This window comes from Scomber scombrus, chromosome 19, assembly GCF_963691925.1.
Source record: "Scomber scombrus chromosome 19, fScoSco1.1, whole genome shotgun sequence".
In the NCBI taxonomy this organism is placed as follows: domain Eukaryota; kingdom Metazoa; phylum Chordata; class Actinopteri; order Scombriformes; family Scombridae; genus Scomber; species Scomber scombrus.
Window position 1 is genome coordinate 24,321,222 of NC_084988.1, and position 20,023 is coordinate 24,341,244.

The following is a 20,023-nucleotide window of genomic DNA, read 5'->3' on the forward strand; positions in this document are numbered from 1 at the left end:
ACTGGACCTGCACTACTGACGCTCCCGCAGAGTCCTTTACTTCATTATTTATTTTTTTGCGGTATAGCTTTTGTAGTCATTAATGATACTGCTATTAGTTATAGGTATGTCAAACTACACTGTTCTCTTTTAGGTGTGCCTGCCTCTCCCTCTCCCTCTCCTCTGTTGCTCCTCCTCTCCTCGTCCAACTTTAATAATGATACAAAATGCTGACTGGGCACTACAATGCAGCTCACGCATAGCGATGGTGGTATAGTGGTGAGCATAGCTGCCTTCCAAGCAGTTGACCCGGGTTCGATTCCCGGCCATCGCAGTTCCGCAGTGTAGTTTTAAAGCAAGCGGCAACCTCCGGGGCTGAGAAGTGAAGCCGATGGGGAAATTCCAAATTGCAGTTCCTCCAATGGCTGGCTCCAAAAGCGAGTCAATACCCATTGACCCTCGCGTTAAAATGCCCCAAATTACGGCAGAAATAAATCCCGCAAAACGGCCGACTTCAAGCCAACAGCTAGCGTTAGGCTCCGCTCCGCCCTCTTGTCCAAATGTGGCTCAGGTTGTATATTGACAATGACAACACACTGTATATTCCAGCTTAGGTCGATCTACATCCTCTTTTTTCATTCTCATCTCTTTTCGTTGCTGTCTTTATTTCTTTTTTAATCGCAGGGGATGTAGCTCAGTGGTAGAGCGCATGCTTTGCATGTATGAGGCCCCGGGTTCAATCCCCGGCATCTCCAGGAGGTTTTATGAAGACGACAAACTTGTAGCCTGTCCTACAGGCACAAAAGACTTCAGAAAAAGGTGCACATAGCTGGCTTATGAGCTGGACGGAACGTTAAGAACGCTCCTTCATCTAAAATAAAGCAAAATGATGAAGTACAGAAATACCTGTTGAATGTTTCTCGCTACGTTAAACAAGCACCATAGTGGTTATTTGGAGGTCATGGTGATGCCACGCCCCTGTGACATGGTTGCTTGTCTTCTTTTAACCTGTCAGATCTCTATCCAGACAGTCATGCACCAAAACTCAAGAGTAACACTGCCCTTACAAACCCTCTGTGTAGCTGTTTGTGAGGTGATTATATAAATGTTGTACTACAGAGTAGAATAGGTGGAACAACACGTGTGACGTGTGCATTTCACGCCCCAACCACAGGTGCGCCTCACAGTGGTTGTCGTGGCCGAGCGGTTAAGGCGATGGACTAGAAATCCATTGGGGTCTCCCCGCGCAGGTTCGAATCCTGCCGACAACGTCCGCTTATCTTCTTCATGCACTGTCTGATGTAATACTGAGAATTCTCGTGTCTCCCCACCAGCCATGAGAACCGGAGGAACCTCTTGGAAGAGTAGCCAAATCTCTTGAAAAATGAACAGAGAGAATCTCCTCGCTTTCAAGCCAGCCAGTCTTAGAATTGGACTGGACCTGCACTACTGACGCTCCCGCAGAGTCCTTTACTTCATTATTTATTTTTTTGCGGTATAGCTTTTGTAGTCATTAATGATACTGCTATTAGTTATAGGTATGTCAAACTACACTGTTCTCTTTTAGGTGTGCCTGCCTCTCCCTCTCCTCTGTTGCTCCTCCTCTCCTCGTCCAACTTTAATAATGATACAAAATGCTGACTGGGCACTACAATGCAGCTCACGCATAGCGATGGTGGTATAGTGGTGAGCATAGCTGCCTTCCAAGCAGTTGACCCGGGTTCGATTCCCGGCCATTGCAGTTCCGCAGTGTAGTTTTAAAGCAAGCGGCAACCTCCGGGGCTGAAAAGTGAAGCCGATGGGGAAATGCCAAATTGCAGTTCCTCCAATGGCTACTTGAGGCTGGCTCCAAAAGCGAGTCAATACCCATTGACCCTCGCGTTAAAATGCCCCAAATTACGGCAGAAATAAATCCCGCAAAACGGCCGACTTCAAGCCAACAGCTAGCGTTAGGCTCCGCTCCGCCCTCTTGTCCAAATGCGCTCACTTGTGGCTCAGGTTGTATATTGACAATGACAACACACTGTATATTCCAGCTTAGGTCGATCTACATCCTCTTTTTTCATTCTCATCTCTTTTCGTTGCTGTCTTTATTTCTTTTTTAATCGCAGGGGATGTAGCTCAGTGGTAGAGCGCATGCTTTGCATGTATGAGGCCCCGGGTTCAATCCCCGGCATCTCCAGGAGGTTTTATGAAGACGACAAACTTGTAGCCTGTCCTACAGGCACAAAAGACTTCAGAAAAAGGTGCACATAGCTGGCTTATGAGCTGGACGGAACGTTAAGAACGCTCCTTCATCTAAAATAAAGCAAAATGATGAAGTACAGAAATACCTGTTGAATGTTTCTCGCTACGTTAAACAAGCACCATAGTGGTTATTTGGAGGTCATGGTGATGCCACGCCCCTGTGACATGGTTGCTTGTCTTCTTTTAACCTGTCAGATCTCTATCCAGACAGTCATGCACCAAAACTCAAGAGTAACACTGCCCTTACAAACCCTCTGTGTAGCTGTTTGTGAGGTGATTATATAAATGTTGTACTACAGAGTAGAATAGGTGGAACAACACGTGTGACGTGTGCATTTCACGCCCCAACCACAGGTGCGCCTCACAGTGGTTGTCGTGGCCGAGCAGTTAAGGCGATGGACTAGAAATCCATTGGGGTCTCCCCGCGCAGGTTCGAATCCTGCCGACAACGTCCGCTTATCTTCTTCATGCACTGTCTGATGTAATACTGAGAATTCTCGTGTCTCCCCATCAGCCATGAGAACCGGAGGAACCTCTTGGAAGAGTAGCCAAATCTCTTGAAAAATGAACAGAGAGAATCTCCTCGCTTTCAAGCCAGCCAGTCTTAGAATTGGACTGGACCTGCACTACTGACGCTCCCGCAGAGTCCTTTACTTCATTATTTATTTTTTTGCGGTATAGCTTTTGTAGTCATTAATGATACTGCTATTAGTTATAGGTATGTCAAACTACACTGTTCTCTTTTAGGTGTGCCTGCCTCTCCCTCTCCCTCTCCTCTGTTGCTCCTCCTCTCCTCGTCCAACTTTAATAATGATACAAAATGCTGACTGGGCACTACAATGCAGCTCACGCATAGCGATGGTGGTATAGTGGTGAGCATAGCTGCCTTCCAAGCAGTTGACCCGGGTTCGATTCCCGGCCATCGCAGTTCCGCAGTGTAGTTTTAAAGCAAGCGGCAACCTCCGGGGCTGAGAAGTGAAGCCGATGGGGAAATTCCAAATTGCAGTTCCTCCAATGGCTGGCTCCAAAAGCGAGTCAATACCCATTGACCCTCGCGTTAAAATGCCCCAAATTACGGCAGAAATAAATCCCGCAACGGCCTACGTCAAGCCAACAGCTAGCGTTAGGCTCCGCTCCGCCCTCTTGTCCAAATGCGCTCACTTGTGGCTCAGGTTGTATATTGACAATGACAACACACTGTATATTCCAGCTTAGGTCGATCTACATCCTCTTTTTTCATTCTCATCTCTTTTCGTTGCTGTCTTTATTTCTTTTTTAATCGCAGGGGATGTAGCTCAGTGGTAGAGCGCATGCTTTGCATGTATGAGGCCCCGGGTTCAATCCCCGGCATCTCCAGGAGGTTTTATGAAGACGACAAACTTGTAGCCTGTCCTACAGGCACAAAAGACTTCAGAAAAAGGTGCACATAGCTGGCTTATGAGCTGGACGGAACGTTAAGAACGCTCCTTCATCTAAAATAAAGCAAAATGATGAAGTACAGAAATACCTGTTGAATGTTTCTCGCTACGTTAAACAAGCACCATAGTGGTTATTTGGAGGTCATGGTGATGCCACGCCCCTGTGACATGGTTGCTTGTCTTCTTTTAACCTGTCAGATCTCTATCCAGACAGTCATGCACCAAAACTCAAGAGTAACACTGCCCTTACAAACCCTCTGTGTAGCTGTTTGTGAGGTGATTATATAAATGTTGTACTACAGAGTAGAATAGGTGGAACAACACGTGTGACGTGTGCATTTCACGCCCCAACCACAGGTGCGCCTCACAGTGGTTGTCGTGGCCGAGCGGTTAAGGCGATGGACTAGAAATCCATTGGGGTCTCCCCGCGCAGGTTCGAATCCTGCCGACAACGTCCGCTTATCTTCTTCATGCACTGTCTGATGTAATACTGAGAATTCTCGTGTCTCCCCACCAGCCATGAGAACCGGAGGAACCTCTTGGAAGAGTAGCCAAATCTCTTGAAAAATGAACAGAGAGAATCTCCTCGCTTTCAAGCCAGCCAGTCTTAGAATTGGACTGGACCTGCACTACTGACGCTCCCGCAGAGTCCTTTACTTCATTATTTATTTTTTTGCGGTATAGCTTTTGTAGTCATTAATGATACTGCTATTAGTTATAGGTATGTCAAACTACACTGTTCTCTTTTAGGTGTGCCTGCCTCTCCCTCTCCCTCTCCTCTGTTGCTCGTCCTCTCCTCGTCCAACTTTAATAATGATACAAAATGCTGACTGGGCACTACAATGCAGCTCACGCATAGCGATGGTGGTATAGTGGTGAGCATAGCTGCCTTCCAAGCAGTTGACCCGGGTTCGATTCCCGGCCATCGCAGTTCCGCAGTGTAGTTTTAAAGCAAGCGGCAACCTCCGGGGCTGAGAAGTGAAGCCGATGGGGAAATGCCAAATTGCAGTTCCTCCAATGGCTGGCTCCAAAAGCGAGTCAATACCCATTGACCCTCGCGTTAAAATGCCCCAAATTACGGCAGAAATAAATCCCGCAACACGGCCTACTTCAAGCCAACAGCTAGCGTTAGGCTCCGCTCCGCCCTCTTGTCCAAATGCGCTCACTTGTGGCTCAGGTTGTATATTGACAATGACAACACACTGTATATTCCAGCTTAGGTCGATCTACATCCTCTTTTTTCATTCTCATCTCTTTTCGTTGCTGTCTTTATTTCTTTTTTAATCGCAGGGGATGTAGCTCAGTGGTAGAGCGCATGCTTTGCATGTATGAGGCCCCGGGTTCAATCCCCGGCATCTCCAGGAGGTTTTATGAAGACGACAAACTTGTAGCCTGTCCTACAGGCACAAAAGACTTCAGAAAAAGGTGCACATAGCTGGCTTATGAGCTGGACGGAATGTTAATAACGCTCCTTCATCTAAAATAAAGCAAAATGATGAAGTACAGAAATACCTGTTGAATGTTTCTCGCTACGTTAAACAAGCACCATAGTGGTTATTTGGAGGTCATGGTGATGCCACGCCCCTGTGACATGGTTGCTTGTCTTCTTTTAACCTGTCAGATCTCTATCCAGACAGTCATGCACCAAAACTCAAGAGTAACACTGCCCTTACAAACCCTCTGTGTAGCTGTTTGTGAGGTGATTATATAAATGTTGTACTACAGAGTAGAATAGGTGGAACAACACGTGTGACGTGTGCATTTCACGCCCCAACCACAGGTGCGCCTCACAGTGGTTGTCGTGGCCGAGCGGTTAAGGCGATGGACTAGAAATCCATTGGGGTCTCCCCGCGCAGGTTCGAATCCTGCCGACAACGTCCGCTTATCTTCTTCATGCACTGTCTGATGTAATACTGAGAATTCCCGTGTCTCCCCACCAGCCATGAGAACCGGAGGAACCTCTTGGAAGAGTAGCCAAATCTCTTGAAAAATGAACAGAGAGAATCTGCTCGCTTTCAAGCCAGCCAGTCTTAGAATTGGACTGGACCTGCACTACTGACGCTCCCGCAGAGTCCTTTACTTCATTATTTATTTTTTTGCGGTATAGCTTTTGTAGTCATTAATGATACTGCTATTAGTTATAGGTATGTCAAACTACACTGTTCTCTTTTAGGTGTGCCTGCCTCTCCCTCTCCCTCTCCTCTGTTGCTCCTCCTCTCCTCGTCCAACTTTAATAATGATACAAAATGCTGACTGGGCACTACAATGCAGCTCACGCATAGCGATGGTGGTATAGTGGTGAGCATAGCTGCCTTCCAAGCAGTTGACCCGGGTTCGATTCCCGGCCATCGCAGTTCCGCAGTGTAGTTTTAAAGCAAGCGGCAACCTCCGGGGCTGAGAAGTGAAGCCGATGGGGAAATTCCAAATTGCAGTTCCTCCAATGGCTGGCTCCAAAAGCGAGTCAATACCCATTGACCCTCGCGTTAAAATGCCCCAAATTACGGCAGAAATAAATCCCGCAACGGCCTACGTCAAGCCAACAGCTAGCGTTAGGCTCCGCTCCGCCCTCTTGTCCAAATGCGCTCACTTGTGGCTCAGGTTGTATATTGACAATGACAACACACTGTATATTCCAGCTTAGGTCGATCTACATCCTCTTTTTTCATTCTCATCTCTTTTCGTTGCTGTCTTTATTTCTTTTTTAATCGCAGGGGATGTAGCTCAGTGGTAGAGCGCATGCTTTGCATGTATGAGGCCCCGGGTTCAATCCCCGGCATCTCCAGGAGGTTTTATGAAGACGACAAACTTGTAGCCTGTCCTACAGGCACAAAAGACTTCAGAAAAAGGTGCACATAGCTGGCTTATGAGCTGGACGGAACGTTAAGAACGCTCCTTCATCTAAAATAAAGCAAAATGATGAAGTACAGAAATACCTGTTGAATGTTTCTCGCTACGTTAAACAAGCACCATAGTGGTTATTTGGAGGTCATGGTGATGCCACGCCCCTGTGACATGGTTGCTTGTCTTCTTTTAACCTGTCAGATCTCTATCCAGACAGTCATGCACCAAAACTCAAGAGTAACACTGCCCTTACAAACCCTCTGTGTAGCTGTTTGTGAGGTGATTATATAAATGTTGTACTACAGAGTAGAATAGGTGGAACAACACGTGTGACGTGTGCATTTCACGCCCCAACCACAGGTGCGCCTCACAGTGGTTGTCGTGGCCGAGCGGTTAAGGCGATGGACTAGAAATCCATTGGGGTCTCCCCGCGCAGGTTCGAATCCTGCCGACAACGTCCGCTTATCTTCTTCATGCACTGTCTGATGTAATACTGAGAATTCTCGTGTCTCCCCACCAGCCATGAGAACCGGAGGAACCTCTTGGAAGAGTAGCCAAATCTCTTGAAAAATGAACAGAGAGAATCTGCTCGCTTTCAAGCCAGCCAGTCTTAGAATTGGACTGGACCTGCACTACTGACGCTCCCGCAGAGTCCTTTACTTCATTATTTATTTTTTTGCGGTATAGCTTTTGTAGTCATTAATGATACTGCTATTAGTTATAGGTATGTCAAACTACACTGTTCTCTTTTAGGTGTGCCTGCCTCTCCCTCTCCCTCTCCTCTGTTGCTCCTCCTCTCCTCGTCCAACTTTAATAATGATACAAAATGCTGACTGGGCACTACAATGCAGCTCACGCATAGCGATGGTGGTATAGTGGTGAGCATAGCTGCCTTCCAAGCAGTTGACCCGGGTTCGATTCCCGGCCATCGCAGTTCCGCAGTGTAGTTTTAAAGCAAGCGGCAACCTCCGGGGCTGAGAAGTGAAGCCGATGGGGAAATTCCAAATTGCAGTTCCTCCAATGGCTGGCTCCAAAAGCGAGTCAATACCCATTGACCCTCGCGTTAAAATGCCCCAAATTACGGCAGAAATAAATCCCGCAACGGCCTACGTCAAGCCAACAGCTAGCGTTAGGCTCCGCTCCGCCCTCTTGTCCAAATGCGCTCACTTGTGGCTCAGGTTGTATATTGACAATGACAACACACTGTATATTCCAGCTTAGGTCGATCTACATCCTCTTTTTTCATTCTCATCTCTTTTCGTTGCTGTCTTTATTTCTTTTTTAATCGCAGGGGATGTAGCTCAGTGGTAGAGCGCATGCTTTGCATGTATGAGGCCCCGGGTTCAATCCCCGGCATCTCCAGGAGGTTTTATGAAGACGACAAACTTGTAGCCTGTCCTACAGGCACAAAAGACTTCAGAAAAAGGTGCACATAGCTGGCTTATGAGCTGGACGGAACGTTAAGAACGCTCCTTCATCTAAAATAAAGCAAAATGATGAAGTACAGAAATACCTGTTGAATGTTTCTCGCTACGTTAAACAAGCACCATAGTGGTTATTTGGAGGTCATGGTGATGCCACGCCCCTGTGACATGGTTGCTTGTCTTCTTTTAACCTGTCAGATCTCTATCCAGACAGTCATGCACCAAAACTCAAGAGTAACACTGCCCTTACAAACCCTCTGTGTAGCTGTTTGTGAGGTGATTATATAAATGTTGTACTACAGAGTAGAATAGGTGGAACAACACGTGTGACGTGTGCATTTCACGCCCCAACCACAGGTGCGCCTCACAGTGGTTGTCGTGGCCGAGCGGTTAAGGCGATGGACTAGAAATCCATTGGGGTCTCCCCGCGCAGGTTCGAATCCTGCCGACAACGTCCGCTTATCTTCTTCATGCACTGTCTGATGTAATACTGAGAATTCTCGTGTCTCCCCACCAGCCATGAGAACCGGAGGAACCTCTTGGAAGAGTAGCCAAATCTCTTGAAAAATGAACAGAGAGAATCTGCTCGCTTTCAAGCCAGCCAGTCTTAGAATTGGACTGGACCTGCACTACTGACGCTCCCGCAGAGTCCTTTACTTCATTATTTATTTTTTTGCGGTATAGCTTTTGTAGTCATTAATGATACTGCTATTAGTTATAGGTATGTCAAACTACACTGTTCTCTTTTAGGTGTGCCTGCCTCTCCCTCTCCCTCTCCTCTGTTGCTCCTCCTCTCCTCGTCCAACTTTAATAATGATACAAAATGCTGACTGGGCACTACAATGCAGCTCACGCATAGCGATGGTGGTATAGTGGTGAGCATAGCTGCCTTCCAAGCAGTTGACCCGGGTTCGATTCCCGGCCATCGCAGTTCCGCAGTGTAGTTTTAAAGCAAGCGGCAACCTCCGGGGCTGAGAAGTGAAGCCGATGGGGAAATTCCAAATTGCAGTTCCTCCAATGGCTGGCTCCAAAAGCGAGTCAATACCCATTGACCCTCGCGTTAAAATGCCCCAAATTACGGCAGAAATAAATCCCGCAAAACGGCCGACTTCAAGCCAACAGCTAGCGTTAGGCTCCGCTCCGCCCTCTTGTCCAAATGTGGCTCAGGTTGTATATTGACAATGACAACACACTGTATATTCCAGCTTAGGTCGATCTACATCCTCTTTTTTCATTCTCATCTCTTTTCGTTGCTGTCTTTATTTCTTTTTTAATCGCAGGGGATGTAGCTCAGTGGTAGAGCGCATGCTTTGCATGTATGAGGCCCCGGGTTCAATCCCCGGCATCTCCAGGAGGTTTTATGAAGACGACAAACTTGTAGCCTGTCCTACAGGCACAAAAGACTTCAGAAAAAGGTGCACATAGCTGGCTTATGAGCTGGACGGAACGTTAAGAACGCTCCTTCATCTAAAATAAAGCAAAATGATGAAGTACAGAAATACCTGTTGAATGTTTCTCGCTACGTTAAACAAGCACCATAGTGGTTATTTGGAGGTCATGGTGATGCCACGCCCCTGTGACATGGTTGCTTGTCTTCTTTTAACCTGTCAGATCTCTATCCAGACAGTCATGCACCAAAACTCAAGAGTAACACTGCCCTTACAAACCCTCTGTGTAGCTGTTTGTGAGGTGATTATATAAATGTTGTACTACAGAGTAGAATAGGTGGAACAACACGTGTGACGTGTGCATTTCACGCCCCAACCACAGGTGCGCCTCACAGTGGTTGTCGTGGCCGAGCGGTTAAGGCGATGGACTAGAAATCCATTGGGGTCTCCCCGCGCAGGTTCGAATCCTGCCGACAACGTCCGCTTATCTTCTTCATGCACTGTCTGATGTAATACTGAGAATTCTCGTGTCTCCCCACCAGCCATGAGAACCGGAGGAACCTCTTGGAAGAGTAGCCAAATCTCTTGAAAAATGAACAGAGAGAATCTGCTCGCTTTCAAGCCAGCCAGTCTTAGAATTGGACTGGACCTGCACTACTGACGCTCCCGCAGAGTCCTTTACTTCATTATTTATTTTTTTGCGGTATAGCTTTTGTAGTCATTAATGATACTGCTATTAGTTATAGGTATGTCAAACTACACTGTTCTCTTTTAGGTGTGCCTGCCTCTCCCTCTCCCTCTCCTCTGTTGCTCCTCCTCTCCTCGTCCAACTTTAATAATGATACAAAATGCTGACTGGGCACTACAATGCAGCTCACGCATAGCGATGGTGGTATAGTGGTGAGCATAGCTGCCTTCCAAGCAGTTGACCCGGGTTCGATTCCCGGCCATCGCAGTTACGCAGTGTAGTTTTAAAGCAAGCGGCAACCTCCGGGGCTGAGAAGTGAAGCCGATGGGGAAATGCCAAATTGCAGTTCCTCCAATGGCTGGCTCCAAAAGCGAGTCAATACCCATTGACCCTCGCGTTAAAATGCCCCAAATTACGGCAGAAATAAATCCCGCAAAACGGCCGACTTCAAGCCAACAGCTAGCGTTAGGCTCCGCTCCGCCCTCTTGTCCAAATGCGCTCACTTGTGGCTCAGGTTGTATATTGACAATGACAACACACTGTATATTCCAGCTTAGGTCGATCTACATCCTCTTTTTTCATTCTCATCTCTTTTCGTTGCTGTCTTTATTTCTTTTTTAATCGCAGGGGATGTAGCTCAGTGGTAGAGCGCATGCTTTGCATGTATGAGGCCCCGGGTTCAATCCCCGGCATCTCCAGGAGGTTTTATGAAGACGACAAACTTGTAGCCTGTCCTACAGGCACAAAAGACTTCAGAAAAAGGTGCACATAGCTGGCTTATGAGCTGGACGGAACGTTAAGAACGCTCCTTCATCTAAAATAAAGCAAAATGATGAAGTACAGAAATACCTGTTGAATGTTTCTCGCTACGTTAAACAAGCACCATAGTGGTTATTTGGAGGTCATGGTGATGCCACGCCCCTGTGACATGGTTGCTTGTCTTCTTTTAACCTGTCAGATCTCTATCCAGACAGTCATGCACCAAAACTCAAGAGTAACACTGCCCTTACAAACCCTCTGTGTAGCTGTTTGTGAGGTGATTATATAAATGTTGTACTACAGAGTAGAATAGGTGGAACAACACGTGTGACGTGTGCATTTCACGCCCCAACCACAGGTGCGCCTCACAGTGGTTGTCGTGGCCGAGCGGTTAAGGCGATGGACTAGAAATCCATTGGGGTCTCCCCGCGCAGGTTCGAATCCTGCCGACAACGTCCGCTTATCTTCTTCATGCACTGTCTGATGTAATACTGAGAATTCTCGTGTCTCCCCACCAGCCATGAGAACCGGAGGAACCTCTTGGAAGAGTAGCCAAATCTCTTGAAAAATGAACAGAGAGAATCTGCTCGCTTTCAAGCCAGCCAGTCTTAGAATTGGACTGGACCTGCACTACTGACGCTCCCGCAGAGTCCTTTACTTCATTATTTATTTTTTTGCGGTATAGCTTTTGTAGTCATTAATGATACTGCTATTAGTTATAGGTATGTCAAACTACACTGTTCTCTTTTAGGTGTGCCTGCCTCTCCCTCTCCCTCTCCTCTGTTGCTCCTCCTCTCCTCGTCCAACTTTAATAATGATACAAAATGCTGACTGGGCACTACAATGCAGCTCACGCATAGCGATGGTGGTATAGTGGTGAGCATAGCTGCCTTCCAAGCAGTTGACCCGGGTTCGATTCCCGGCCATCGCAGTTCCGCAGTGTAGTTTTAAAGCAAGCGGCAACCTCCGGGGCTGAGAAGTGAAGCCGATGGGGAAATGCCAAATTGCAGTTCCTCCAATGGCTGGCTCCAAAAGCGAGTCAATACCCATTGACCCTCGCGTTAAAATGCCCCAAATTACGGCAGAAATAAATCCCGCAACGGCCTACTTCAAGCCAACAGCTAGCGTTAGGCTCCGCTCCGCCCTCTTGTCCAAATGCGCTCACTTGTGGCTCAGGTTGTATATTGACAATGACAACACACTGTATATTCCAGCTTAGGTCGATCTACATCCTCTTTTTTCATTCTCATCTCTTTTCGTTGCTGTCTTTATTTCTTTTTTAATCGCAGGGGATGTAGCTCAGTGGTAGAGCGCATGCTTTGCATGTATGAGGCCCCGGGTTCAATCCCCGGCATCTCCAGGAGGTTTTATGAAGACGACAAACTTGTAGCCTGTCCTACAGGCACAAAAGACTTCAGAAAAAGGTGCACATAGCTGGCTTATGAGCTGGACGGAACGTTAAGAACGCTCCTTCATCTAAAATAAAGCAAAATGATGAAGTACAGAAATACCTGTTGAATGTTTCTCGCTACGTTAAACAAGCACCATAGTGGTTATTTGGAGGTCATGGTGATGCCACGCCCCTGTGACATGGTTGCTTGTCTTCTTTTAACCTGTCAGATCTCTATCCAGACAGTCATGCACCAAAACTCAAGAGTAACACTGCCCTTACAAACCCTCTGTGTAGCTGTTTGTGAGGTGATTATATAAATGTTGTACTACAGAGTAGAATAGGTGGAACAACACGTGTGACGTGTGCATTTCACGCCCCAACCACAGGTGCGCCTCACAGTGGTTGTCGTGGCCGAGCGGTTAAGGCGATGGACTAGAAATCCATTGGGGTCTCCCCGCGCAGGTTCGAATCCTGCCGACAACGTCCGCTTATCTTCTTCATGCACTGTCTGATGTAATACTGAGAATTCTCGTGTCTCCCCACCAGCCATGAGAACCGGAGGAACCTCTTGGAAGAGTAGCCAAATCTCTTGAAAAATGAACAGAGAGAATCTCCTCGCTTTCAAGCCAGCCAGTCTTAGAATTGGACTGGACCTGCACTACTGACGCTCCCGCAGAGTCCTTTACTTCATTATTTATTTTTTTGCGGTATAGCTTTTGTAGTCATTAATGATACTGCTATTAGTTATAGGTATGTCAAACTACACTGTTCTCTTTTAGGTGTGCCTGCCTCTCCCTCTCCCTCTCCTCTGTTGCTCCTCCTCTCCTCGTCCAACTTTAATAATGATACAAAATGCTGACTGGGCACTACAATGCAGCTCACGCATAGCGATGGTGGTATAGTGGTGAGCATAGCTGCCTTCCAAGCAGTTGACCCGGGTTCGATTCCCGGCCATCGCAGTTCCGCAGTGTAGTTTTAAAGCAAGCGGCAACCTCCGGGGCTGAAAAGTGAAGCCGATGGGGAAATGCCAAATTGCAGTTCCTCCAATGGCTACTTGAGGCTGGCTCCAAAAGCGAGTCAATACCCATTGACCCTCGCGTTAAAATGCCCCAAATTACGGCAGAAATAAATCCCGCAAAACGGCCGACTTCAAGCCAACAGCTAGCGTTAGGCTCCGCTCCGCCCTCTTGTCCAAATGCGCTCACTTGTGGCTCAGGTTGTATATTGACAATGACAACACACTGTATATTCCAGCTTAGGTCGATCTACATCCTCTTTTTTCATTCTCATCTCTTTTCGTTGCTGTCTTTATTTCTTTTTTAATCGCAGGGGATGTAGCTCAGTGGTAGAGCGCATGCTTTGCATGTATGAGGCCCCGGGTTCAATCCCCGGCATCTCCAGGAGGTTTTATGAAGACGACAAACTTGTAGCCTGTCCTACAGGCACAAAAGACTTCAGAAAAAGGTGCACATAGCTGGCTTATGAGCTGGACGGAACGTTAAGAACGCTCCTTCATCTAAAATAAAGCAAAATGATGAAGTACAGAAATACCTGTTGAATGTTTCTCGCTACGTTAAACAAGCACCATAGTGGTTATTTGGAGGTCATGGTGATGCCACGCCCCTGTGACATGGTTGCTTGTCTTCTTTTAACCTGTCAGATCTCTATCCAGACAGTCATGCACCAAAACTCAAGAGTAACACTGCCCTTACAAACCCTCTGTGTAGCTGTTTGTGAGGTGATTATATAAATGTTGTACTACAGAGTAGAATAGGTGGAACAACACGTGTGACGTGTGCATTTCACGCCCCAACCACAGGTGCGCCTCACAGTGGTTGTCGTGGCCGAGCGGTTAAGGCGATGGACTAGAAATCCATTGGGGTCTCCCCGCGCAGGTTCGAATCCTGCCGACAACGTCCGCTTATCTTCTTCATGCACTGTCTGATGTAATACTGAGAATTCTCGTGTCTCCCCACCAGCCATGAGAACCGGAGGAACCTCTTGGAAGAGTAGCCAAATCTCTTGAAAAATGAACAGAGAGAATCTGCTCGCTTTCAAGCCAGCCAGTCTTAGAATTGGACTGGACCTGCACTACTGACGCTCCCGCAGAGTCCTTTACTTCATTATTTATTTTTTTGCGGTATAGCTTTTGTAGTCATTAATGATACTGCTATTAGTTATAGGTATGTCAAACTACACTGTTCTCTTTTAGGTGTGCCTCCCTCTCCCTCTCCCTCTCCTCTGTTGCTCCTCCTCTCCTCGTCCAACTTTAATAATGATACAAAATGCTGACTGGGCACTACAATGCAGCTCACGCATAGCGATGGTGGTATAGTGGTGAGCATAGCTGCCTTCCAAGCAGTTGACCCGGGTTCGATTCCCGGCCATCGCAGTTCCGCAGTGTAGTTTTAAAGCAAGCGGCAACCTCCGGGGCTGAGAAGTGAAGCCGATGGGGAAATGCCAAATTGCAGTTCCTCCAATGGCTGGCTCCAAAAGCGAGTCAATACCCATTGACCCTCGCGTTAAAATGCCCCAAATTACGGCAGAAATAAATCCCGCAACGGCCTACTTCAAGCCAACAGCTAGCGTTAGGCTCCGCTCCGCCCTCTTGTCCAAATGCGCTCACTTGTGGCTCAGGTTGTATATTGACAATGACAACACACTGTATATTCCAGCTTAGGTCGATCTACATCCTCTTTTTTCATTCTCATCTCTTTTCGTTGCTGTCTTTATTTCTTTTTTAATCGCAGGGGATGTAGCTCAGTGGTAGAGCGCATGCTTTGCATGTATGAGGCCCCGGGTTCAATCCCCGGCATCTCCAGGAGGTTTTATGAAGACGACAAACTTGTAGCCTGTCCTACAGGCACAAAAGACTTCAGAAAAAGGTGCACATAGCTGGCTTATGAGCTGGACGGAACGTTAAGAACGCTCCTTCATCTAAAATAAAGCAAAATGATGAAGTACAGAAATACCTGTTGAATGTTTCTCGCTACGTTAAACAAGCACCATAGTGGTTATTTGGAGGTCATGGTGATGCCACGCCCCTGTGACATGGTTGCTTGTCTTCTTTTAACCTGTCAGATCTCTATCCAGACAGTCATGCACCAAAACTCAAGAGTAACACTGCCCTTACAAACCCTCTGTGTAGCTGTTTGTGAGGTGATTATATAAATGTTGTACTACAGAGTAGAATAGGTGGAACAACACGTGTGACGTGTGCATTTCACGCCCCAACCACAGGTGCGCCTCACAGTGGTTGTCGTGGCCGAGCGGTTAAGGCGATGGACTAGAAATCCATTGGGGTCTCCCCGCGCAGGTTCGAATCCTGCCGACAACGTCCGCTTATCTTCTTCATGCACTGTCTGATGTAATACTGAGAATTCTCGTGTCTCCCCACCAGCCATGAGAACCGGAGGAACCTCTTGGAAGAGTAGCCAAATCTCTTGAAAAATGAACAGAGAGAATCTGCTCGCTTTCAAGCCAGCCAGTCTTAGAATTGGACTGGACCTGCACTACTGACGCTCCCGCAGAGTCCTTTACTTCATTATTTATTTTTTTGCGGTATAGCTTTTGTAGTCATTAATGATACTGCTATTAGTTATAGGTATGTCAAACTACACTGTTCTCTTTTAGGTGTGCCTGCCTCTCCCTCTCCCTCTCCTCTGTTGCTCCTCCTCTCCTCGTCCAACTTTAATAATGATACAAAATGCTGACTGGGCACTACAATGCAGCTCACGCATAGCGATGGTGGTATAGTGGTGAGCATAGCTGCCTTCCAAGCAGTTGACCCGGGTTCGATTCCCGGCCATCGCAGTTCCGCAGTGTAGTTTTAAAGCAAGCGGCAACCTCCGGGGCTGAGAAGTGAAGCCGATGGGGAAATGCCAAATTGCAGTTCCTCCAATGGCTGGCTCCAAAAGCGAGTCAATACCCATTGACCCTCGCGTTAAAATGCCCCAAATTACGGCAGAAATAAATCCCGCAAAACGGCCGACTTCAAGCCAACAGCTAGCGTTAGGCTCCGCTCCGCCCTCTTGTCCAAATGCGCTCACTTGTGGCTCAGGTTGTATATTGACAATGACAACACACTGTATATTCCAGCTTAGGTCGATCTACATCCTCTTTTTTCATTCTCATCTCTTTTCGTTGCTGTCTTTATTTCTTTTTTAACCGCAGGGGATGTAGCTCAGTGGTAGAGCGCATGCTTTGCATGTATGAGGCCCCGGGTTCAATCCCCGGCATCTCCAGGAGGTTTTATGAAGACGACAAACTTGTAGCCTGTCCTACAGGCACAAAAGACTTCAGAAAAAGGTGCACATAGCTGGCTTATGAGCTGGACGGAACGTTAAGAACGCTCCTTCATCTAAAATAAAGCAAAATGATGAAGTACAGAAATACCTGTTGAATGTTTCTCGCTACGTTAAACAAGCACCATAGTGGTTATTTGGAGGTCATGGTGATGCCACGCCCCTGTGACATGGTTGCTTGTCTTCTTTTAACCTGTCAGATCTCTATCCAGACAGTCATGCACCAAAACTCAAGAGTAACACTGCCCTTACAAACCCTCTGTGTAGCTGTTTGTGAGGTGATTATATAAATGTTGTACTACAGAGTAGAATAGGTGGAACAACACGTGTGACGTGTGCATTTCACGCCCCAACCACAGGTGCGCCTCACAGTGGTTGTCGTGGCCGAGCGGTTAAGGCGATGGACTAGAAATCCATTGGGGTCTCCCCGCGCAGGTTCGAATCCTGCCGACAACGTCCGCTTATCTTCTTCATGCACTGTCTGATGTAATACTGAGAATTCTCGTGTCTCCCCACCAGCCATGAGAACCGGAGGAACCTCTTGGAAGAGTAGCCAAATCTCTTGAAAAATGAACAGAGAGAATCTGCTCGCTTTCAAGCCAGCCAGTCTTAGAATTGGACTGGACCTGCACTACTGACGCTCCCGCAGAGTCCTTTACTTCATTATTTATTTTTTTGCGGTATAGCTTTTGTAGTCATTAATGATACTGCTATTAGTTATAGGTATGTCAAACTACACTGTTCTCTTTTAGGTGTGCCTGCCTCTCCCTCTCCCTCTCCTCTGTTGCTCCTCCTCTCCTCGTCCAACTTTAATAATGATACAAAATGCTGACTGGGCACTACAATGCAGCTCACGCATAGCGATGGTGGTATAGTGGTGAGCATAGCTGCCTTCCAAGCAGTTGACCCGGGTTCGATTCCCGGCCATCGCAGTTCCGCAGTGTAGTTTTAAAGCAAGCGGCAACCTCCGGGGCTGAAAAGTGAAGCCGATGGGGAAATGCCAAATTGCAGTTCCTCCAATGGCTACTTGAGGCTGGCTCCAAAAGCGAGTCAATACCCATTGACCCTCGCGTTAAAATGCCCCAAATTACGGCAGAAATAAATCCCGCAACGGCCTACTTCAAGCCAACAGCTAGCGTTCAAGCCAACAGCTAGCGTTAGGCTCCGCTCCGCCCTCTTGTCCAAATGCGCTCACTTGTGGCTCAGGTTGTATATTGACAATGACAACACACTGTATATTCCAGCTTAGGTCGATCTACATCCTCTTTTTTCATTCTCATCTCTTTTCGTTGCTGTCTTTATTTCTTTTTTAATCGCAGGGGATGTAGCTCAGTGGTAGAGCGCATGCTTTGCATGTATGAGGCCCCGGGTTCAATCCCCGGCATCTCCAGGAGGTTTTATGAAGACGACAAACTTGTAGCCTGTCCTACAGGCACAAAAGACTTCAGAAAAAGGTGCACATAGCTGGCTTATGAGCTGGACGGAACGTTAAGAACGCTCCTTCATCTAAAATAAAGCAAAATGATGAAGTACAGAAATACCTGTTGAATGTTTCTCGCTACGTTAAACAAGCACCATAGTGGTTATTTGGAGGTCATGGTGATGCCACGCCCCTGTGACATGGTTGCTTGTCTTCTTTTAACCTGTCAGATCTCTATCCAGACAGTCATGCACCAAAACTCAAGAGTAACACTGCCCTTACAAACCCTCTGTGTAGCTGTTTGTGAGGTGATTATATAAATGTTGTACTACAGAGTAGAATAGGTGGAACAACACGTGTGACGTGTGCATTTCACGCCCCAACCACAGGTGCGCCTCACAGTGGTTGTCGTGGCCGAGCGGTTAAGGCGATGGACTAGAAATCCATTGGGGTCTCCCCGCGCAGGTTCGAATCCTGCCGACAACGTCCGCTTATCTTCTTCATGCACTGTCTGATGTAATACTGAGAATTCTCGTGTCTCCCCACCAGCCATGAGAACCGGAGGAACCTCTTGGAAGAGTAGCCAAATCTCTTGAAAAATGAACAGAGAGGATCTGCTCGCTTTCAAGCCAGCCAGTCTTAGAATTGGACTGGACCTGCACTACTGACGCTCCCGCAGAGTCCTTTACTTCATTATTTATTTTTTTGCGGTATAGCTTTTGTAGTCATTAATGATACTGCTATTAGTTATAGGTATGTCAAACTACACTGTTCTCTTTTAGGTGTGCCTCCCTCTCCCTCTCCTCTGTTGCTCCTCCTCTCCTCGTCCAACTTTAATAATGATACAAAATGCTGACTGGGCACTACAATGCAGCTCATGCATAGCGATGGTGGTATAGTGGTGAGCATAGCTGCCTTCCAAGCAGTTGACCCGGGTTCGATTCCCGGCCATCGCAGTTCCGCAGTGTAGTTTTAAAGCAAGCGGCAACCTCCGGAAATGAAAAGTGAAGCCGATGGGGAAATGCCAAATTGCAGTTCCTCCAATGGCTACTTGAGGCTGGCTCCAAAAGCGAGTCAATCCCCATGGACCCTCGCGTTAAAATGCCCCAAATTACGGCAGAAATGAATCCCGCAACGGCCTACTTCAAGCCAACAGCTAGCGTTAGGCTCCGCTCCACCCTCTTGTCCAAATGCGCTCACTTGTGGCTCAGGTTGTATATTGACAATGACAACACACTGTATTCCAGCTTAGGTCGATCTACATCCTCTTTTTTCATTCTCATCTCTTTTCGTTGCTGTCTTTATTTCTTTTGTAATCGCAGGGGATGTAGCTCAGTGGTAGAGCGCATGCTTTGCATGTATGAGGCCCCGGGTTCAATCCCCGGCATCTCCAGGAGGTTTTGTGAAGACGACAAACTTGTAGCCTGTCTTACAGGCACCGAAGCTTCATTCCCAATCCCAAGGCTTGCTACCATACATAATGCTGTCCCCCACCATGACTGAATTCATTCTATTTTGTTGTTTTTTTTCCTCAATTATGATCAGAATCATAGATATATTATTTAGCCAAACTATCAGTCTTACATACAAGATTTGAATCCAGTCATGACTTTTTTTGTCCAAATATGTCAGAAAGTCATATTTCATTCACCATAGTTATCTTGTTTAAGCTCTTTACATCACAGCTCTCAATGTGTTTGAATTGTATCAAACTGCTTGTTGTGTAGTGCGTACGTGTGTTTGTTAAGGTACCTTGGTTGAGCGCTGTAATTCTGCAGACTGGAGACTGTCTTCACCAGGCGACCCTCGTGATACACACAGTACTGAGAGATATCTGTCCTATAGACACAGAAATACACATACAAAAACCTTGTGGCATGTTAAGGTGTTTTGCTTACTGTACATATAAAGTGAGTATTTAAGCAAAGAAAACATGCAACAGATGCTAATTTTCCAAGAAATACACATATTCATCCACATTGTAAATTTTGCCTGTAAGTTTGCATATTTAATTTTGTGGGACGTACATAAATAATGTAAGAAAAATGCATGTATATTCTCGAAATGACTGAGATGAAAAATGAAATATTTACGTATGCAGCTAAATAAGTTCCAACTTAACCATTAATACCAATTCCAGTACCTCAACTCATCATTTTAAT

At 46.8% G+C, this 20,023-nt stretch overlaps 1 protein-coding gene and 41 non-coding genes across 42 annotated transcripts in view; 41 read left to right on the top strand and 1 right to left on the bottom strand.

Moving 5' to 3' along the window:
- dglucy (D-glutamate cyclase) overlaps positions 1 to 20,023 on the bottom strand; it is a 160,432-nt gene that overhangs the window by 49,694 nt on the left and 90,715 nt on the right. The window contains exon 4 of the mRNA XM_062440236.1: positions 19,614 to 19,700. Coding sequence (XP_062296220.1) covers positions 19,614 to 19,700 — 87 coding nt within the window. The remainder of the gene's footprint in view (positions 1 to 19,613; positions 19,701 to 20,023) is intronic.
- trnag-ucc (transfer RNA glycine (anticodon UCC)) lies at positions 242 to 313 on the top strand. The gene has a single exon. It is a non-coding gene; the product is annotated as a tRNA-Gly (tRNA).
- Positions 663 to 734, top strand: trnaa-ugc (transfer RNA alanine (anticodon UGC)). Its single transcript has one exon. It is a non-coding gene; the product is annotated as a tRNA-Ala (tRNA).
- trnas-aga (transfer RNA serine (anticodon AGA)) lies at positions 1,169 to 1,250 on the top strand. Its single transcript has one exon. It is a non-coding gene; the product is annotated as a tRNA-Ser (tRNA).
- trnag-ucc (transfer RNA glycine (anticodon UCC)) lies at positions 1,649 to 1,720 on the top strand. Its single transcript has one exon. It is a non-coding gene; the product is annotated as a tRNA-Gly (tRNA).
- On the top strand, positions 2,090 to 2,161 carry trnaa-ugc (transfer RNA alanine (anticodon UGC)). The gene has a single exon. It is a non-coding gene; the product is annotated as a tRNA-Ala (tRNA).
- trnas-aga (transfer RNA serine (anticodon AGA)) lies at positions 2,596 to 2,677 on the top strand. Its single transcript has one exon. It is a non-coding gene; the product is annotated as a tRNA-Ser (tRNA).
- Positions 3,082 to 3,153, top strand: trnag-ucc (transfer RNA glycine (anticodon UCC)). Its single transcript has one exon. It is a non-coding gene; the product is annotated as a tRNA-Gly (tRNA).
- trnaa-ugc (transfer RNA alanine (anticodon UGC)) lies at positions 3,511 to 3,582 on the top strand. Its single transcript has one exon. It is a non-coding gene; the product is annotated as a tRNA-Ala (tRNA).
- trnas-aga (transfer RNA serine (anticodon AGA)) lies at positions 4,017 to 4,098 on the top strand. Its single transcript has one exon. It is a non-coding gene; the product is annotated as a tRNA-Ser (tRNA).
- trnag-ucc (transfer RNA glycine (anticodon UCC)) lies at positions 4,503 to 4,574 on the top strand. Its single transcript has one exon. It is a non-coding gene; the product is annotated as a tRNA-Gly (tRNA).
- trnaa-ugc (transfer RNA alanine (anticodon UGC)) lies at positions 4,934 to 5,005 on the top strand. The gene has a single exon. It is a non-coding gene; the product is annotated as a tRNA-Ala (tRNA).
- Positions 5,440 to 5,521, top strand: trnas-aga (transfer RNA serine (anticodon AGA)). Its single transcript has one exon. It is a non-coding gene; the product is annotated as a tRNA-Ser (tRNA).
- On the top strand, positions 5,926 to 5,997 carry trnag-ucc (transfer RNA glycine (anticodon UCC)). Its single transcript has one exon. It is a non-coding gene; the product is annotated as a tRNA-Gly (tRNA).
- Positions 6,355 to 6,426, top strand: trnaa-ugc (transfer RNA alanine (anticodon UGC)). The gene has a single exon. It is a non-coding gene; the product is annotated as a tRNA-Ala (tRNA).
- trnas-aga (transfer RNA serine (anticodon AGA)) lies at positions 6,861 to 6,942 on the top strand. Its single transcript has one exon. It is a non-coding gene; the product is annotated as a tRNA-Ser (tRNA).
- trnag-ucc (transfer RNA glycine (anticodon UCC)) lies at positions 7,347 to 7,418 on the top strand. Its single transcript has one exon. It is a non-coding gene; the product is annotated as a tRNA-Gly (tRNA).
- Positions 7,776 to 7,847, top strand: trnaa-ugc (transfer RNA alanine (anticodon UGC)). Its single transcript has one exon. It is a non-coding gene; the product is annotated as a tRNA-Ala (tRNA).
- On the top strand, positions 8,282 to 8,363 carry trnas-aga (transfer RNA serine (anticodon AGA)). The gene has a single exon. It is a non-coding gene; the product is annotated as a tRNA-Ser (tRNA).
- On the top strand, positions 8,768 to 8,839 carry trnag-ucc (transfer RNA glycine (anticodon UCC)). Its single transcript has one exon. It is a non-coding gene; the product is annotated as a tRNA-Gly (tRNA).
- On the top strand, positions 9,189 to 9,260 carry trnaa-ugc (transfer RNA alanine (anticodon UGC)). Its single transcript has one exon. It is a non-coding gene; the product is annotated as a tRNA-Ala (tRNA).
- trnas-aga (transfer RNA serine (anticodon AGA)) lies at positions 9,695 to 9,776 on the top strand. The gene has a single exon. It is a non-coding gene; the product is annotated as a tRNA-Ser (tRNA).
- trnag-ucc (transfer RNA glycine (anticodon UCC)) lies at positions 10,181 to 10,252 on the top strand. Its single transcript has one exon. It is a non-coding gene; the product is annotated as a tRNA-Gly (tRNA).
- On the top strand, positions 10,612 to 10,683 carry trnaa-ugc (transfer RNA alanine (anticodon UGC)). The gene has a single exon. It is a non-coding gene; the product is annotated as a tRNA-Ala (tRNA).
- Positions 11,118 to 11,199, top strand: trnas-aga (transfer RNA serine (anticodon AGA)). The gene has a single exon. It is a non-coding gene; the product is annotated as a tRNA-Ser (tRNA).
- trnag-ucc (transfer RNA glycine (anticodon UCC)) lies at positions 11,604 to 11,675 on the top strand. The gene has a single exon. It is a non-coding gene; the product is annotated as a tRNA-Gly (tRNA).
- On the top strand, positions 12,033 to 12,104 carry trnaa-ugc (transfer RNA alanine (anticodon UGC)). Its single transcript has one exon. It is a non-coding gene; the product is annotated as a tRNA-Ala (tRNA).
- On the top strand, positions 12,539 to 12,620 carry trnas-aga (transfer RNA serine (anticodon AGA)). Its single transcript has one exon. It is a non-coding gene; the product is annotated as a tRNA-Ser (tRNA).
- trnag-ucc (transfer RNA glycine (anticodon UCC)) lies at positions 13,025 to 13,096 on the top strand. Its single transcript has one exon. It is a non-coding gene; the product is annotated as a tRNA-Gly (tRNA).
- On the top strand, positions 13,466 to 13,537 carry trnaa-ugc (transfer RNA alanine (anticodon UGC)). The gene has a single exon. It is a non-coding gene; the product is annotated as a tRNA-Ala (tRNA).
- Positions 13,972 to 14,053, top strand: trnas-aga (transfer RNA serine (anticodon AGA)). Its single transcript has one exon. It is a non-coding gene; the product is annotated as a tRNA-Ser (tRNA).
- Positions 14,458 to 14,529, top strand: trnag-ucc (transfer RNA glycine (anticodon UCC)). Its single transcript has one exon. It is a non-coding gene; the product is annotated as a tRNA-Gly (tRNA).
- Positions 14,887 to 14,958, top strand: trnaa-ugc (transfer RNA alanine (anticodon UGC)). Its single transcript has one exon. It is a non-coding gene; the product is annotated as a tRNA-Ala (tRNA).
- trnas-aga (transfer RNA serine (anticodon AGA)) lies at positions 15,393 to 15,474 on the top strand. The gene has a single exon. It is a non-coding gene; the product is annotated as a tRNA-Ser (tRNA).
- trnag-ucc (transfer RNA glycine (anticodon UCC)) lies at positions 15,879 to 15,950 on the top strand. Its single transcript has one exon. It is a non-coding gene; the product is annotated as a tRNA-Gly (tRNA).
- Positions 16,310 to 16,381, top strand: trnaa-ugc (transfer RNA alanine (anticodon UGC)). The gene has a single exon. It is a non-coding gene; the product is annotated as a tRNA-Ala (tRNA).
- On the top strand, positions 16,816 to 16,897 carry trnas-aga (transfer RNA serine (anticodon AGA)). The gene has a single exon. It is a non-coding gene; the product is annotated as a tRNA-Ser (tRNA).
- Positions 17,302 to 17,373, top strand: trnag-ucc (transfer RNA glycine (anticodon UCC)). The gene has a single exon. It is a non-coding gene; the product is annotated as a tRNA-Gly (tRNA).
- On the top strand, positions 17,760 to 17,831 carry trnaa-ugc (transfer RNA alanine (anticodon UGC)). Its single transcript has one exon. It is a non-coding gene; the product is annotated as a tRNA-Ala (tRNA).
- trnas-aga (transfer RNA serine (anticodon AGA)) lies at positions 18,266 to 18,347 on the top strand. Its single transcript has one exon. It is a non-coding gene; the product is annotated as a tRNA-Ser (tRNA).
- Positions 18,746 to 18,817, top strand: trnag-ucc (transfer RNA glycine (anticodon UCC)). The gene has a single exon. It is a non-coding gene; the product is annotated as a tRNA-Gly (tRNA).
- Positions 19,183 to 19,254, top strand: trnaa-ugc (transfer RNA alanine (anticodon UGC)). The gene has a single exon. It is a non-coding gene; the product is annotated as a tRNA-Ala (tRNA).